The sequence below is a fragment of the Diaporthe citri genome, assembly GCF_014595645.1.
Source record: "Diaporthe citri strain NFHF-8-4 chromosome Unknown scaffold_9, whole genome shotgun sequence".
NCBI classification, from domain to species: domain Eukaryota; kingdom Fungi; phylum Ascomycota; class Sordariomycetes; order Diaporthales; family Diaporthaceae; genus Diaporthe; species Diaporthe citri.
The window spans coordinates 562,007-576,198 of record NW_025064854.1 but is presented as its reverse complement, the minus strand read 5'-3'; the positions used below and the strand labels follow the sequence as shown (position 1 = coordinate 576,198).

At 54.5% G+C, this 14,192-nt stretch overlaps 6 protein-coding genes across 6 annotated transcripts; 3 read left to right on the top strand and 3 right to left on the bottom strand.

Annotated features, from left to right (window-relative positions):
* Positions 1–311: 311 nt before the first annotated feature.
* Positions 312–2,864, bottom strand: INS49_015306 (uncharacterized protein; the record flags this gene model as incomplete). Its single annotated transcript, XM_043175988.1, has 1 exon — positions 312–2,864. The coding sequence occupies one exon, from the start codon at positions 2,862–2,864 to the stop codon at positions 312–314; it is 2,553 nt and encodes an 850-aa protein (XP_043019443.1).
* Positions 2,865–4,877: 2,013 nt separating this feature from the next.
* INS49_015305 (uncharacterized protein) lies at positions 4,878–5,569 on the top strand (the record flags this gene model as incomplete). Its single annotated transcript, XM_043175987.1, has 2 exons — positions 4,878–4,917; positions 5,061–5,569. The coding sequence occupies 2 exons, from the start codon at positions 4,878–4,880 to the stop codon at positions 5,567–5,569; spliced, it is 549 nt and encodes a 182-aa protein (XP_043019442.1).
* A 439-nt stretch (positions 5,570–6,008) lies between these two features.
* On the bottom strand, positions 6,009–7,490 carry INS49_015304 (uncharacterized protein; the record flags this gene model as incomplete). Its single annotated transcript, XM_043175986.1, has 2 exons — positions 6,009–7,012; positions 7,085–7,490. The coding sequence occupies 2 exons, from the start codon at positions 7,488–7,490 to the stop codon at positions 6,009–6,011; spliced, it is 1,410 nt and encodes a 469-aa protein (XP_043019441.1).
* Positions 7,491–8,444: 954 nt separating this feature from the next.
* On the bottom strand, positions 8,445–9,804 carry INS49_015303 (uncharacterized protein; the record flags this gene model as incomplete). The annotated part of the gene is made up of 5 exons (XM_043175985.1): positions 8,445–8,488; positions 8,561–8,700; positions 8,771–9,336; positions 9,636–9,711; positions 9,797–9,804. 5 exons carry the CDS (start codon positions 9,802–9,804, stop codon positions 8,445–8,447), a joined length of 834 nt encoding a protein of 277 aa, XP_043019440.1.
* A 1,785-nt stretch (positions 9,805–11,589) lies between these two features.
* Positions 11,590–12,949, top strand: INS49_015302 (uncharacterized protein; the record flags this gene model as incomplete). Its single annotated transcript, XM_043175984.1, has 2 exons — positions 11,590–12,053; positions 12,118–12,949. The coding sequence occupies 2 exons, from the start codon at positions 11,590–11,592 to the stop codon at positions 12,947–12,949; spliced, it is 1,296 nt and encodes a 431-aa protein (XP_043019439.1).
* A 55-nt stretch (positions 12,950–13,004) lies between these two features.
* Positions 13,005–14,192, top strand: INS49_015301 (uncharacterized protein; the record flags this gene model as incomplete). The annotated part of the gene is made up of 1 exon (XM_043175983.1): positions 13,005–14,192. The coding sequence occupies one exon, from the start codon at positions 13,005–13,007 to the stop codon at positions 14,190–14,192; it is 1,188 nt and encodes a 395-aa protein (XP_043019438.1).

Sequence of the window (14,192 nt, the reverse complement as noted above, 5' to 3'; positions counted from 1 at the left end):
AACTCTCCTAACTTTTCCGATAAAGGGGGGACTCCGGCAGAAGTGGCTGGATCTCCTTCGTAACTCCCATTCCTGTGCCCTGACCTCTTACAAAACCATGTCATCCATTTCCGTCGCCTAAACACTGACTCCTTGCTGCGTTTCCTGTTTCGGTGGGATCCCAGCCACCACGACCAAACATCAGAGATAGTTGAAGGCTTAATGAGTCTGCATGATTGCCCTCGGAATTTTCGCATCGGTAAGAGCGCAGATCAAAAGTCGGTGATAACCGCTCAAGGCCCCCCCTATGGCACCAATGTAAATTGGCTCTATCATGTGGCAGAGTTTTGACTCTCGTCATCAGAGATGGATGGAGGTCCCTCATCACCGTACTGAGAGATGACAGATGCGCAGTCGCCCGAGTCTTCCAGCTCCTCGATCAAATGCTGCTCGTCCATCTGACGGCCTTGGTGGTGTCTCTGGTGTGCGGATGCAGAATTGGTCGCTGGAGTCCCGCTCAAGCCGATGTCAGCATGCCCCCGCTCCTCGACATCTTCATGCTCGACCTGCGAACCATCCTCGCCTGTATCGTCCTCTTTTGGGAACATAAGCACTTGTGTAGTAGACCCGGGGAGGCTAAATCCAACAGCGTGGAAGGAGCTAGAAGGGTTGCGGTGGTGAGAGACAGAGTTGGTGTCAAGGTGTTCATGGCGGATCAACGATTCGCGTTGAGGATATCTTGCTTGCTCCGGGGAGGACCACTGGCCTTCTGGCGAAGAGGCATCTTCATCGCTGGAATCGGAATCCTCAGAAGTACTGGCCTGGGACGCAGTGGTCTCTTTCTCGAGACGCTCTCCTGTAATTTCGTTGAATCGCCTCCGTAGGTCACTGCCCTCTCTGCCGCCGGCGAGCTGCTTTGTATCTTCGACACTCCGTCGAAGGCCGTTTGAGTCCCCCTTGCGTCGGATCATGACCTCTTTCACCTTCTTTGTCTTTCTCTTCCCTTTGGCTAATAGTTTCTCCGCTCGTCTCTGACTTTCTTGAGCGGCCATTCTCTCTTTCTGCCGGAGAACTCTGTCGAGATCAGGATTCCTTTGAATGATGCCGCGCCGTCCGTTTTCTCTCTTGTACCGGAGAAACCCCCCGTCCTCGGTCCAACGTTCCAACTCAACAATCTCTGCCAGAGGAAATTCTCGCTGGCCATTGAATAAGATGCCGTCCAACCCCTTGCTTATTGGGAAGATTCCCTGTGCACCGACAGTGCTGATGAAAATGGTACTGCCATTGTCTTCTAATTCAACCGGAAGTTGCTGATCACTCTCGTCATTTGACGGCATAGCCGCCGTATCAGTCGACTGGGTCTTCTTTCCCTTCTTCCGATTTCGTCTCTTTTTCTGCACTGGTTTCTCGCTTTCCACTCCTGCTCCTCTCATGGTGGTTTCAACTTGCGGTGTTTCCTCAACTGTGTTATGAATCGCGGCCTCATCCTCGCTCTGGTCGCGGCCCAGCGTAACAGAACTTGGGGCTGAACTAGAGGGGGTTTTCTCCTGTGGGCTTTCTGAATTCACGCGGTCCTCTGGCGCGGTGTCGATGGGGTTCGCATGGCAAGGGTTTTGTTCCGCAATGTTGTCGTTCTCCACGTTCTCATCAGTAACTTCAGAAGCGGAATTTTGTTTCACGCCAGATGTAGTCTCCAGCTTTGTCGGTGATGCAGGGGACGAAGGCTGCTGAGCGGTCCCAATTGAATTGTGAGCAGGTGACACGGGATCAGATGGCTCTTCGGCTGACTGGCTAGGCATTCCAGTAATCGGCAACTTGGTATGAGAGAGCTCCGCTCCAGATCCCGAGTCGTGACCAGGGACCAAAATCGGAGGGTGGTCTTTCGAATGATCCAAGGAAGCTGAGCTTGACCGCAGTGACGGATCATCAGATGTTACTTCTGGGGCGGTTTTGCTGGTACTTGGAGCTGTCACAGCAGAGAGAGCCTTTAGCTTGCGGCCTTTTCTCTTTTGACTGCCATTCTTTTTTTGGTTCACTACCAGCTTCTTCGGCACATCAACAACGCTCTTGGCCCCAGGCACCTGATCGATGTGGCTGGCCGGCCTCTTCGCGCCGTCTGGCGGATTGACGGTCGCAGTCAGTGATCCAGTCTCCTGAAACAATTCCCAAGCCAAGTTGAGGTGATGGAGCTGCTCTCCTCCCACGACATCCCAATTGTAGGTCGTGGAGTTGAGCATGCGAATCGACCAGTTGGTCATAGACATTGGGTAGAACGGAAAGGTGGCGAGACGCAACTCGTAGACTTCTGGGCCTTGCATAGGAACAACGCGGACAGACAGGTGTGCAAGCTGTTGGAATCCATCTAGAGCCACGGCGATGTTGTCAAGCGCGTGCTGGTTGAACACAGGCAGGTTCTGGAAGGGGTATTTGTCTGGAAAGTGAATACGGACGCGGGCTGATCTGGTGTAGCGTTTAAAGTTGGCGTTATGCAGGAGGTTGACGACCGTGTCAAGTTTGGCCTCGTTCGGTTCGGTGTGGTCGGCTTTCAGATCCACGAGGATATCGAGGTCGTTGACAGAGTAGATGAAACGAATGAAGTCTGCGGAGATCTGCCTGTTGACCAAGTGCAGCCAGCAGGGTAGCCCATTAATGTGATTGCGGCTCAATCCTGACAAGGCCTCCGCAATCCACCTCAGGTGCACATTGCGATTGACGCCATTCTCAGACAGGACCCAGTCCAGTTTGGCCTCGTCACGGCGGTCACGAGACCAGGCGAAATAGTAGATCCTGTCTCGGATTTTCTGTAGCTGTTTATCGACCTGTGCATCGGGATCGAAAAGCTTTGCGAAGGGTGATTTCTGTGGCATGTTGTCCTCGGGCGCCATGGTTTGCGACTGCGCGGTTTGGGGATGCGGTTTATGAGTGAGATGGGATTCTAGAACCAAGTGGCTGATCAGTTAAATGTGATCGCTGAACCTAAAAGGGGAAGAGATTGATTGACAAAGGTGACGGGTGGGAGAGTCGACAGGAAATATGGCTTGTGGTGATGCTGGAATCTGATTGACGACGGTAGGGGTGGCAGCGACCTTCGACTCCAGGGTAATCAGAAAAGATGGAGTGAATGCAGCGGCCAGCTTTCTGACTCTGCCTCTGGATGCCTGGGTAGTTAGTTACCAGGGACGGTGCAGGGCAGCGTGGGATGATCTGGAGGAAGAAGCTCCCCGCCCGTATGGCCTCCACTGGGACGTCCTTCCTCAGAGCAATCTTCCACAGCAACAACTGCCTTGAATGGCTTACCTGTGAGCCGGCCTTGCGAGACACAGAGCCTGTCAGACTTGGTTGCATTTCCAGAAGCTCTCCTTTCCCGGTTCCTCGCCGCTGATGACGATGCCTGGGGAGGCCGAATGGTCGGCTGTGGACGCATTTAGCGGTTGGCGTTCTGAGCAGCACGCTCTGGGTCGATGATGGGGATCATCAAGATGAGAATTCCGGCGAAGGCAAACACTATCATGACACCCAGGACAATCAGCCACAAGAAAAGGAGCATGTCCATCTTAGGTGGCCATTCTGGGCTCAGCGAACGGCTGAAAGAAACGCTGCGGCAGATGTGTTGGTATCGATGGCTCCGGCCAAGACTCCTGAGGACGTAGTAGACTGCACCAAGACACAGAAACATACGGCGTTGAGCACCAAGGGAGCAGCCAGTCGACCTGGGTTTGGAGACGAGACACGCAAGAGAACACTGAAGACTTTGTGTTGAGACAATCGTGGAAGGCTCGAAGGCAAGGAACCACATAGCACGTCCAGCCGGGTACCTACCATCTCCCACTAGGTAGGAGGTAGGTGCTATGTGGACATGATACCCTCTGCTCTTCCTGTCCGCTCCTTCCCTACCAAGCCGGCCCTACCTCCCTCTATGCTCATAGACACGGCATTACATGGGGCAACACACGCTGCCCGCCTGGGACGGGCATGCATGCCTGCCTGGCTACCGACCTGCCAGGTCCAGCCTGCACGGTCCCGAAACCCTTGCTCCGAGACATGCGTCACTTGCAAACACATCAAAGGGAAGAACATCTTGCTGACGGTATCAAGCAAGGACGAGGACGGAGAAACCGAGAACATGACCTAGATCCCAGACGGCCAGGCCCGTTGACTCCTCTAAGTCGGTCGCATCTCGTCACAAAAGAACTGAGCAGGTGAAGAGTTTGCAGTGCAAACAACGGATTGAACAGAACAGACATCACTCAGCGTGGCCGCTCTACCTCAAAGCTGTGACATGAGGGTGGGAGCTCGGTGGGCTACCAGTCAAAGCTCCCATCCCGTCCAGCAGAAACAGGACAGACACGCAAAAGGCACGAATGTAGATCTCAGAATGAAACTGAAGCTAGATGGAGACTAGCGTCCAGAGATTAACGAAGGATCAATTTCCTCTGTGAGGACGCCGTCGACATTAGAACACGTCCGATCAGTGATGCACACTTCATCGAACCAAGAACAGGTCTTGTTGTGCTGTGATCGGGCGCCTCAGCTGACTGAGGAAAGAAGAGAGGAAGGAGAGGAAAGGGAAGAGACGCCCCAAAACTCAGACAAAAGTCGGCATGTCGTCTCGCAAACGGCAGAATCGCACGTGACTCAGCTTGGTAATGGGGTGGCCTCTGATTGGCTGGTTCTCGCCTGGCAAGTACCGAGGATAAACGGGTGCAGGCCCAGCGGTAACACCCTGCCGATGATAGTGCTCGGAACGTCGAGCGAGCATTCGTCCCGTCGTCGACATCCTCCGACACAACCACCTACCCACCCTTCGATGCTGGTCACCCACTGACCATTGCCCACTCGCGATCCCGAAGAGCAGCCAACCCACCGCCTACGGTCGGAATCCACATACACAACCAGCCATGATTACCTCAAGGGCAGGCCTGACGGCCGTTCGCCGGGGTGAGTTCTTAGACGTCATCCACATTGCCGATGCACCTACATGCCTACAAACCTAGCTACCCACACACCCACCGAGGCAGTCCAATTCAGCTCAGCCCAGTAAATGCCAGCAGCCCATAGCTAACCACGCAATGCCCTCCCAGCAGCAGCAAAGCCCTCGACCTTCTTCACAGCCACCGCCCTCACGACGCCCCTCCAGGTCCGCTCCGCCGCGACGCAGTCCCTGACGCCGGCGGACGGCCAGTCCATCCTGGCCAAGCAGCGGCTGCAGCGGCCCGTGTCGCCCCACCTCGAGATCTACGACAAGAACCAGACCTTCTTCGGCTCCTCCATCTGGCAGCGCTTCACGGGCATGTTCTTCACGGGCTCGCTCTACGCCTACTCGGTCGGCTACCTGGTCGCGCCCCTCGCGGGGTGGCACCTCGAGTCCGCCAGCGTCGCCGCCGCCTTCGCCACCCTGCCCTTCGCCGTCAAGGGCGGCGTCAAGGTCGCCCTCGCCTGGCCCTTTGTCTTCCACGGCATCAACGGCGTCAAGCACCTCGTCCACGACTCCACCGCGAAGGGGTTCCGCAAGACGACCATCAAGCAGAACGAGTACCTCATCTGGGGTACGAGCACCGTGGTGGCACTGGGTATCGCCTTCCTGCTGTAAGAGTATCGATTGGAGAAAGGTGGGCGGGTGAGCTGCGGTGGTGTTGGTGGGACCTTGTCTTTTCTGCGCGTGTACATATGACACGCGGGGCGTGATAGGTATACAATGATTTGGAAGCAAGACTACACCTTACCTGGCGCCATTGCCTTTTTGGTGATCATGAGGTCCCTGCTCTGTGGCACCAATCGTGGAATTAGTGACCTCGTACGTGTGCTCAGTACAGTGTTGGTGCCAGTATTCGTGGAATAATGCTGTGTCTCACGATGGAGATTATGTGCCTGAAGCCTTTGCGCGTGCAATTTGAGGGCCCATACGCCGTATCTGAGGTATCAAATATTAAGCAAAGCCTTGTCCCTTTCCATGTGCTACAACCCTTAAACGCCATTCGCCCTCTCCCCGAACTGCCTCTGCACGCCCTACCTAGCGAGCACGCTCCCCTCTACTCGTCTCTGTACGCCTTGGCGTCCAGAACCTGTCTGTTCAGCCTGGCACTACTCAGGCTTGCAACCTCACGGCCGATGGTTTCGCCGAGAAAGTCGGTCAGCTCCGCCGCCGTGTGTTCCGTTGTGCTGCTGTGGACCCCGTTCATCATGCCGATCTCGTTCTTATCGATGGTCTTGATAGCATTGACGATCGCGCCCAGGAGCAATTTGATCTCGAACTCCGGCACCCGCTCCCGCATCGGCCGCAGTATCATCTCGTCGAACGACTTCAGGTTAGGTAGCAGCAAAACCCGTACCGACTCGGGTCCTCCGGCCGCTGACAGCCCGCTGACCGCCCCGTACAGCACCGCAGCTGGTTTGGAGGGGTCGAGCAGGTACTTGAGGCACGTCCTCGTGAGCTTGGGCCGCAGCCTCGTGTTGGACTTTCCATAGCTCTTGGCAATGCTGCCCAATATCGAGGCCGACAGCTCGCGCAGCTCGTACTGCTCCTTGACCGCGTCCATCCCCTCATCCGCGCCCAGCTTCCTGCTCATCAGGCAAGTTAAGACGGGCGCACTCAGCGGCGACGCGTAAGGGTCGAGGTAGAGGTTGTCGTTCGCGATCAGGGCGGCCGTGAGTTCCATCATTTGTCTCAGCGTGAAGGTGTCATCCAGCCGATGAGTGACCTGGTTCGCGATGAAGTTGACGAAATACGGGACCAGCTGGTGCAGGCCTGGGTCAGACTTGACCGATTGTAGAGCCGCGTTGCGCAGTTGGCGGACCTCGTCGTCCGGGTTGTCGTCGAGGACCGCCGACTGAATCTTCTCGAAATACATGACAAGCTCCTTCGATATGACATGTCTCACGTGCGGTTTGAACGACACGTTGTCGTTCCCGGCGAGTGCGGCGAGGGCAGGGTTTGCGCCGGGGCCTTTTGGAACGAGTTCTTGGGAGCGGGCTTCGGCGGTGGTCGGGTTCTGGGGGATGGTCGGCTGGACGCCTTCGATGGCGAGCCAGTGTGCTGGTGGGAACAAGGTTAGTAATCAACGTCTTGCACGGCGTGCTGTAGCCAGGCAAGAGGGGGGCGACCTACCTGTGAAGGTCGCGTCTCTGGGCACTTTGGGCAGAGGCGCATTGATGAGTTTCTCGAAGTCCACCTCCTCGTCCTCGATGTAAAACAAGGGCTGGCCAGGTCCCAAGCTCGCCTCACCATATCTGAGAGGCCGCGTCGACTCGTAACCGTAGAGAGGCTCAACATCGAGCACCTTCATGGCTTGCGACACGTCCTGGACGGTGAGGGTGGTGCGGCCGGCGTGTCGCATGAAGCGCAGGCTCTCGATGATGACCTGACCGAGTCGGTACTCGATATCCTGTGCGAGGCACTTGAGGGCTTCTTCGTTGAGCGCGCTGATGCCCACAGACTCGGCGACGTCCTTAACGTTCTCGGGGTTCCAGAGCAGCTTGGGCTCGTCGGCCGGCTTGGGTGGGGCCGCAGCCATTGCCGTCGGTAGGTTCAGCTAGGCGGTCGCCAGTTCAGATCCGTGTCGCCTGCTACTGTGCTTCGTCGGGTTGGCCCATGAGTATGATTGAAATCTTAGAACAGTTGGATGCTGCCGCAGCACGCAACAGATTGTTGGGTTGCTGTGGTATGAATGAGCGAAGTTGGAAGTGTGATGGTCAAGACGAAGCTGAATGGACGATTCGACGTGAACCCCAGCCGTGGGAGCGGCACCACGCTAAAAATGGGACCCACTTTCGTACATGTTCCATGGTACCAACGCCCACTCTGGTGACTGTGGCCTGGTTGTCCTAACCCTGAAATACCCAAGCATTCAACTTCGTCCACCTTTCACAAGAATTCCTAATTCCAGTTGGCCCCCCAAACTCGGAACAAGCATAGGCTTTGTTTTAAAGTGAATGAGAAGGGAGCATAGAGTGATCATCAGTGAGCTACAAGCCCCTGGGATAAGCATGTGGACAAAAGCTCGGGCCCAGATGCCAGCGGGCCAGGCTGTGCACTCGCTGGAACCATCACACAAAGCGTGTGCCTGACTCCCGCGACAACAAGCGCAGGACTGAAGCTTACACCTGGTTGCCATGGAGCAATTCAGATGGTTCCAAGCTACAGGTATAATAGAAGTGCTGGGGTCTGTATCAATGCGCAGTTCAGCGAGTAACCGGGCCCCAGAAGCTGGACATACAGCACATCGAGCCAGGGCCGAGGCCCGTCTGCTTGAATCTAAAACAGTGCAGCTGTATTCACACCAAATAAAGGATAAGAGAGATAGACCTGAGGAAACTAAAAAGATATATAATAAAATGTGTGAAGATGCGGAAATTGGAAATTAAGTTACAATTTGTTCATGTTATTTATATCTAAATGCTCTTGGACTTGCAGACTGGCCGTGTAAAACACACAATCAAAGCTATGGGGCCTGCCCCTTTTAGCCTTTCTAGATGTACACGGCAGTGTCACCATTCCAGCAGTAATGGAACACTAAAGAGGAACGCATGAGAACCAGAAGGTAGTGGCTTCCCCTCGTCCATCTAATTCGACCCAATGACTTACCTCGAAAATCCGAAGTGCGGACCAGACGTTGCCGAACGCGTTGCTCGCGTTGGTTCCTCCCTTGGTAGATCGCAAACATCTTCCATATCTTCGTTCGCATCGGGCGTAAGTCTCCTTGCACGACGCCCTGCCTGAGGGGCCTGCACTCCAGCGCCTTGCTGTTTCTGGACCGGCTCCAGCCCGTCAAACGCGTCCAGCCTCCTCACGTACCGGGGCCCCTTGAAACCACGGATCTTCTCTCGAGGGGTGACCGATAGCCTCGCCTTGTAGTCCTGGTGCTTCATGGCCCTACATGCGACGATGCCCATCATTAGCTGCCGGACCTTACTTGGCTGGAAGTCACCCGACATCGCGTCCCAGAGGCTTTCATCATATAGGTTAACTACGCCGTGCAGGTGATAGCGCTCATTGACGCGCTCTATCATCACTCGCAGGATCTCATACGTCCGCAGGCCACAGCTGAAGCCGTCCAGCTGGGTAGGAAACCAAACGTCTTTTATCTGGTAAGACGCGGGGAGTATAGCAATGCCACCGATTGTAAGGAGTTGCCGTAAACGGTTGTCTACAATGTTGATAAGCACTGGATTCTTCCCAGGCTCGTTGATTGCGTAGTGCACGACTTGACCATCCTCCACGTGCAAGACGATCGACGCCCAGTGCACACCAGTGTTGATGAGCCAAAAGGTAAATTGGCGGTTGCTAATCCGCTTGAAAAAGTCAGGGTCAAACACGTCCAGCGTTTTGAGTGTGACTTGAAAGACTTCGTCACTATTCACCTACACAAACCAAAGTCAGCTATCAGTACTGCAAAACAAGGTATTATGCTGCTGTGAGCTGTCATGCTCATGTTCTTGGCGTGCATATACCATCATGGAAGCTGCTCACCTTGAAAAGATTTATATATAAGTCTCGACCATCGATATAATTGATTTGATCAAGTACCTGCAGAATCTGGCATTAGTAATGAGGATATAACAAGGAAAGTGATCCGTGTGGTGTCCAACAGAGCCTTTGCGTCGGAGGTTGAGAGGTCTGTACAGAGAATGTTCCAAAATAACGTGGTAGAGCTACTCACTTCATAGTTCATATACTCCAAATGGAAGCGAATGCATTCATCCAGGCCGTTGTCATCGACGGGGGCTTGCCGGCCGCTCTGAACACAGAGGTGTTAGCTATTAAGGAATCAAGTCTCGGTTCGCCGGCCTTGAACACGTACCTGAAGGAAATTTAGACTACGAATACATCTTGCAGATGGTCTGATAACTTTGTATGGAGGTGAATTTACTTGGCTGAGTAGGAAGCCGTCATCCTTTTCATCTTACGCATTAGCCCTCGGCTCAGTCTAAGAACATGCTGGGTGGTTACTTACAAGAAGCTGTGATCGAGTGACCCGCACTATCGTGTTAAATCTAGCCTTGTTCGCCAAATCCATGTTACAGAGAAAGAATATTAAAACGAATTATTGGGGATAGAATCGGAACTGGAATTTAAAACTGACTGAAGGAATTGAAACACATTGAGCTCCATCAAGGGAGTCGACTTCCAGCGTTTATTAGACCATTGAATATGAATGACATTGGTACTACAGTGAGTTGTGTCGCTTGATCGATTCCTTGTGGCATAGTTATTGCCGCTGTGTCTTTGTGCTATCTATCTATAGCACTTACACGGCTGACTCTACTGTTGGGGAGAAAGAAGGGGAAGAAATTTTTAGCAGCAGCTCCATGTCATCAACTTGACAAACAAGGCCCCTTTGTTTGTGCAGTGAGCCTGGCTATAACTAGTCTGTCTCATGGGACATTTGTCCAACAAAGCATGTCTCGTCATTCATTGCACGTGAGCCCCAACGAAGGACCCTGCTCTGCCGGGGCCCCCTTTCAGGAGGCAGAAGCCAATTGGGGCTGAGCCTAAGCTTATTTGTCCATCAGTCAAATGCGACTCGTCGGCACCAAAGACTGTGTGCGGGTCATTTAGTTCTCCATGATCTTCAAAGTACTACGTGACTTTACACTACCGTCTTACTCCACTCATCATTACACTTTGGGACGGTACCACCGGGCCGGGAGCTAGTAGGCCTCATGTAGCTTAGCACGAACGCATTGTCTGCAGCTCGCCAATGCCGTCAGACACCCACCTCTCAGCCGCATTACCATCCTCGTATTCATCATGTGTGATTATCAAAATTAACCTCATGCATAACACCTGTCTATACCACTACAAGCAGACGTCAAAATTTCATAGGTCACCTTTTGACTCTTGATTATGGGTTGGGCGATAACTTCGTCCGCATCATGGAGGCACCAGGCAATGGCGGCGCTTCGCACTAAGGCAAGAGCCATGTGGAGAATTGCAATGATAGCACTTGTGGCTTGGATTAGACGCGACCATTCCATTCCGTCATGAAGCGTCGGCGAAATTGGACTAGAAGTTACCTCTCTGGGCCATCCAATCTCACTATGCTGCCCTGAGCGCTGCCCAAGTGGGCTAGTGGCCGATCTATCAGTGTTCGCAAGGTAACGTCGCTATGGATTTCTAGATGCCGTGCCAGCTGCAACCCTGTAGGTCCGTGAACAGCGTCGAGTGAAGGGGATGGAAGCCCCAGCGTTGACACTTCGACAGCGATTAACGGTCACGTCGAACAGAGAGGGCACAGCTTGTTGGTTGGCGGGTACCTGAGGTAGAGTGTTTGCGACTCAACGCGGATCGCCTATCACCCGTCAATAGGTCAATCCCAATGTCGTCGATCGTGAGATCCCATGCTGTGCTATGAAAATCCTTGCGATTCTCCTGCGTTCACTGGTCTCTCTTCGATCACTACCTAACGGCCGATCACCTACGCCCTCACCGTCCAGAAAAGCGCTCAGCCTGGCGCCGCCAAGTGAATGACGTTAATTGTTGTGGTCTCAGACAGTCTCAGCTCTGTGGATGCTTTTTCTTCCCTCTTTTTTCCAGCATTTGAAGTCCCCGCCCCTCACTTGACCCCAAACATCGCACCCTTTATAAAGTAGCCTCCGTTCCTAGTTGAAGCTATGTCTGAACCGTCTGAACTCCCCTCGGCCCGCGAGTCTGACGTTGGCCAACGTTCTGTCATTGGGCTTCTCCGGCGCGGCAGACAGATGGCTCAAGTAGCTCTCGGCCCCAACCACCAGCGCCGACACAGGCTCGGTGGTGACCTCCCCATCTCCCAGCCCAGCCGACCTCACACTTCTCTAAGTTTCACGTCTCTCGGCGGCCAACAACAACAACGTTCTCATAGTTCTCTGAGCATCACTCATCCCAACAGTAGTCAACAACATGGCATTGAGATAGACGAGGGTGGGGGTGCCGAGATACCCGATATCCCTCTTAGTCGACCCTCGCGTCGTGTCGCTTCAGAGCAGAAGGCCCCCAAGCCCTCCCGCATTGAGGAGGCATGGGCTGAGGAGGACGACAATGACTGGAGACCCCACGGGCCGATCAACCCCAACAACATCACCCCTCCAAAGGACAGACTGTGCGTTTCATGAGTCTTGCAGTCTACAGCATTCCCCAGTGTATCGAGCTAATGGCGTTGCTAGTACTATGCAGTCTCCAGAGGGCTTTTCGAGGGGAAGGGGAAGGGTCAAGCATCCCGGGTCCCCATTGCCTGTCCAAAGCAGGCCGTCTTCCCTTAGCCCGCCCATGAGCCCAAATACATATACGCATTCGTCGCGGTCCAGGGCAAATTCAGCGGCATCATCATATCGCACCAACGCCACTTCCATGCTGCCTGCTTTGCAGACCAAAGGTGCCGGGGACGAGGAGATCCTTGAGCCCCTGGCCGAGGAGGAGGTCGAACCGGGCTCCTTTGACCTCGTAGTGCCATCACACGGAGACAGCGGGCAGTACTACGATCTGGAGGACAGATCTGAGCTGATCTTCTCCAAAGACCATCTCCAGGCCATCTTTCGGGATCACGTTCTGCTGCAGCGGTTCACAGACTTTCTGCACTCGGTTCGCCCTGAATCACTACCTCTTTTGTCGTACTACCTGGACTGCCTCAAGGCGCTGCGGGCCATTTCATACGCAAACGCCATCACTGATGGCCTGGACACCCTTCCTGAGCACGAGTTCTCTAATGATAATTCCTACAAGACGGTCAACACCTCGCTCGAGAAGAAGGCTGAGGCTGCCTTTGACGTTCTGGTTCAACAAGATCTGCCTGCATACGTCACACATCTCTGGATTCAGACTGTCACCGTGTCAATCACGAAACGGATCACAGGTACTCTTCCCGTGCAGCTGAAGGAGATGTCCGAGGGCCTTGCGGAAGTCTTTTGTTTGACAGACCCGTCAAGGCACGACAACCCGATCATCTTTGCATCTGAAGGTATGGTTCTCTTCGTTGGCTGTAAGCACCGACCACAGTAATATCAGCTAACAGTGCCGGCAGAGTTCCACAGAACGACGCAATACGGCATGAAACATGTCATTGGGCGTAATTGTCGCTTCCTCCAGGGCCCCAAGGACAAATCCCTTCAGCGTGAAGCGGATCCGCGATAAGCTCTCAGCCGGCAAAGAGCACTTTGAGACATTTCTCAACTATCGCCGAGATGGTTCGCCTTTCATGAACCTCCTTATGGTTGCTCCCCTGTATGACAGCCGTGGCGCTGTTCGTTACTTCATCGGCGCTCAGGTCGACGTGTCGGGTCTTGCCAAGCAGATCTCGGGTCTGGATGCCCTCCAGAACCTGGTCGCCGCGAGAGAGTCCGCTGCGGCTGCCGGCGATACGAACGAAGACGAAGACCCAGATGACAAGGACGAGTTTCAGAACCTCTGCGACATGTTCAACATGACGGAGCTGGAGACGGTACGGCGGCGCGGTGGTAATATGCATCGCGTGCCACAGGATGAGCATCAAGACGCATCGGCAACCAACTGGCACAAGCCCCGCATCCTGCTGCAGGACGAGACATCGTCCATCCAGAAACGCGGCGTGTCGATCGCCTCCTCGGTGACAGACAGCGGAAAGCTCCCCGGGATTTACGAATACTACCTGCTTGTCCGCCCGTACCCCAGTCTGCGCGTCCTTTTCGCCTCTCCGTCTCTAAGGATGCCCGGCATTCTCCAGTCCAACTTCATGGACAAAATCGGCGGGTCTAACCGAGTCCGCGACGGGCTTCACCAGGCCTTCGAGGGCGGCCACGGGGTCACCGCCAAGGTCCGATGGATGAGCACGCCTCACAGCGAGGGCCGGGTGCGATGGATACACTGCACCCCTTTGCTCGGCAGCAATGGCGCCGTCGGCGTCTGGATGGTTGTCCTAATCGACGAAGAGTCTGACGGCACTGCAAAAAAGGGGAAAGACGCGCCCCCGGTCGACGGACGGCTGCGTAAATCCCCTGCCGCCCTGCAGCGCGAACGCAATTACGTGGACAAGGACGACAATCTGAGCCTAGCCGGCTACATCGCTACGACGACCAAGAGCCGCGACGACGAGGTTGGTGGCCATGACGAATTCGATATATCAATCGTCCGCCCTGGGAGTCGCGCGAGTCGTCATTCCAGTCTTTTAAGCCGCGAACCGGGCACTCCACGGCGGAATAAGACCCCGGCGTTTGACTACGATGATGAGCCGTCCCGATCTACTTATACTGTACGACTAGAGGATTAA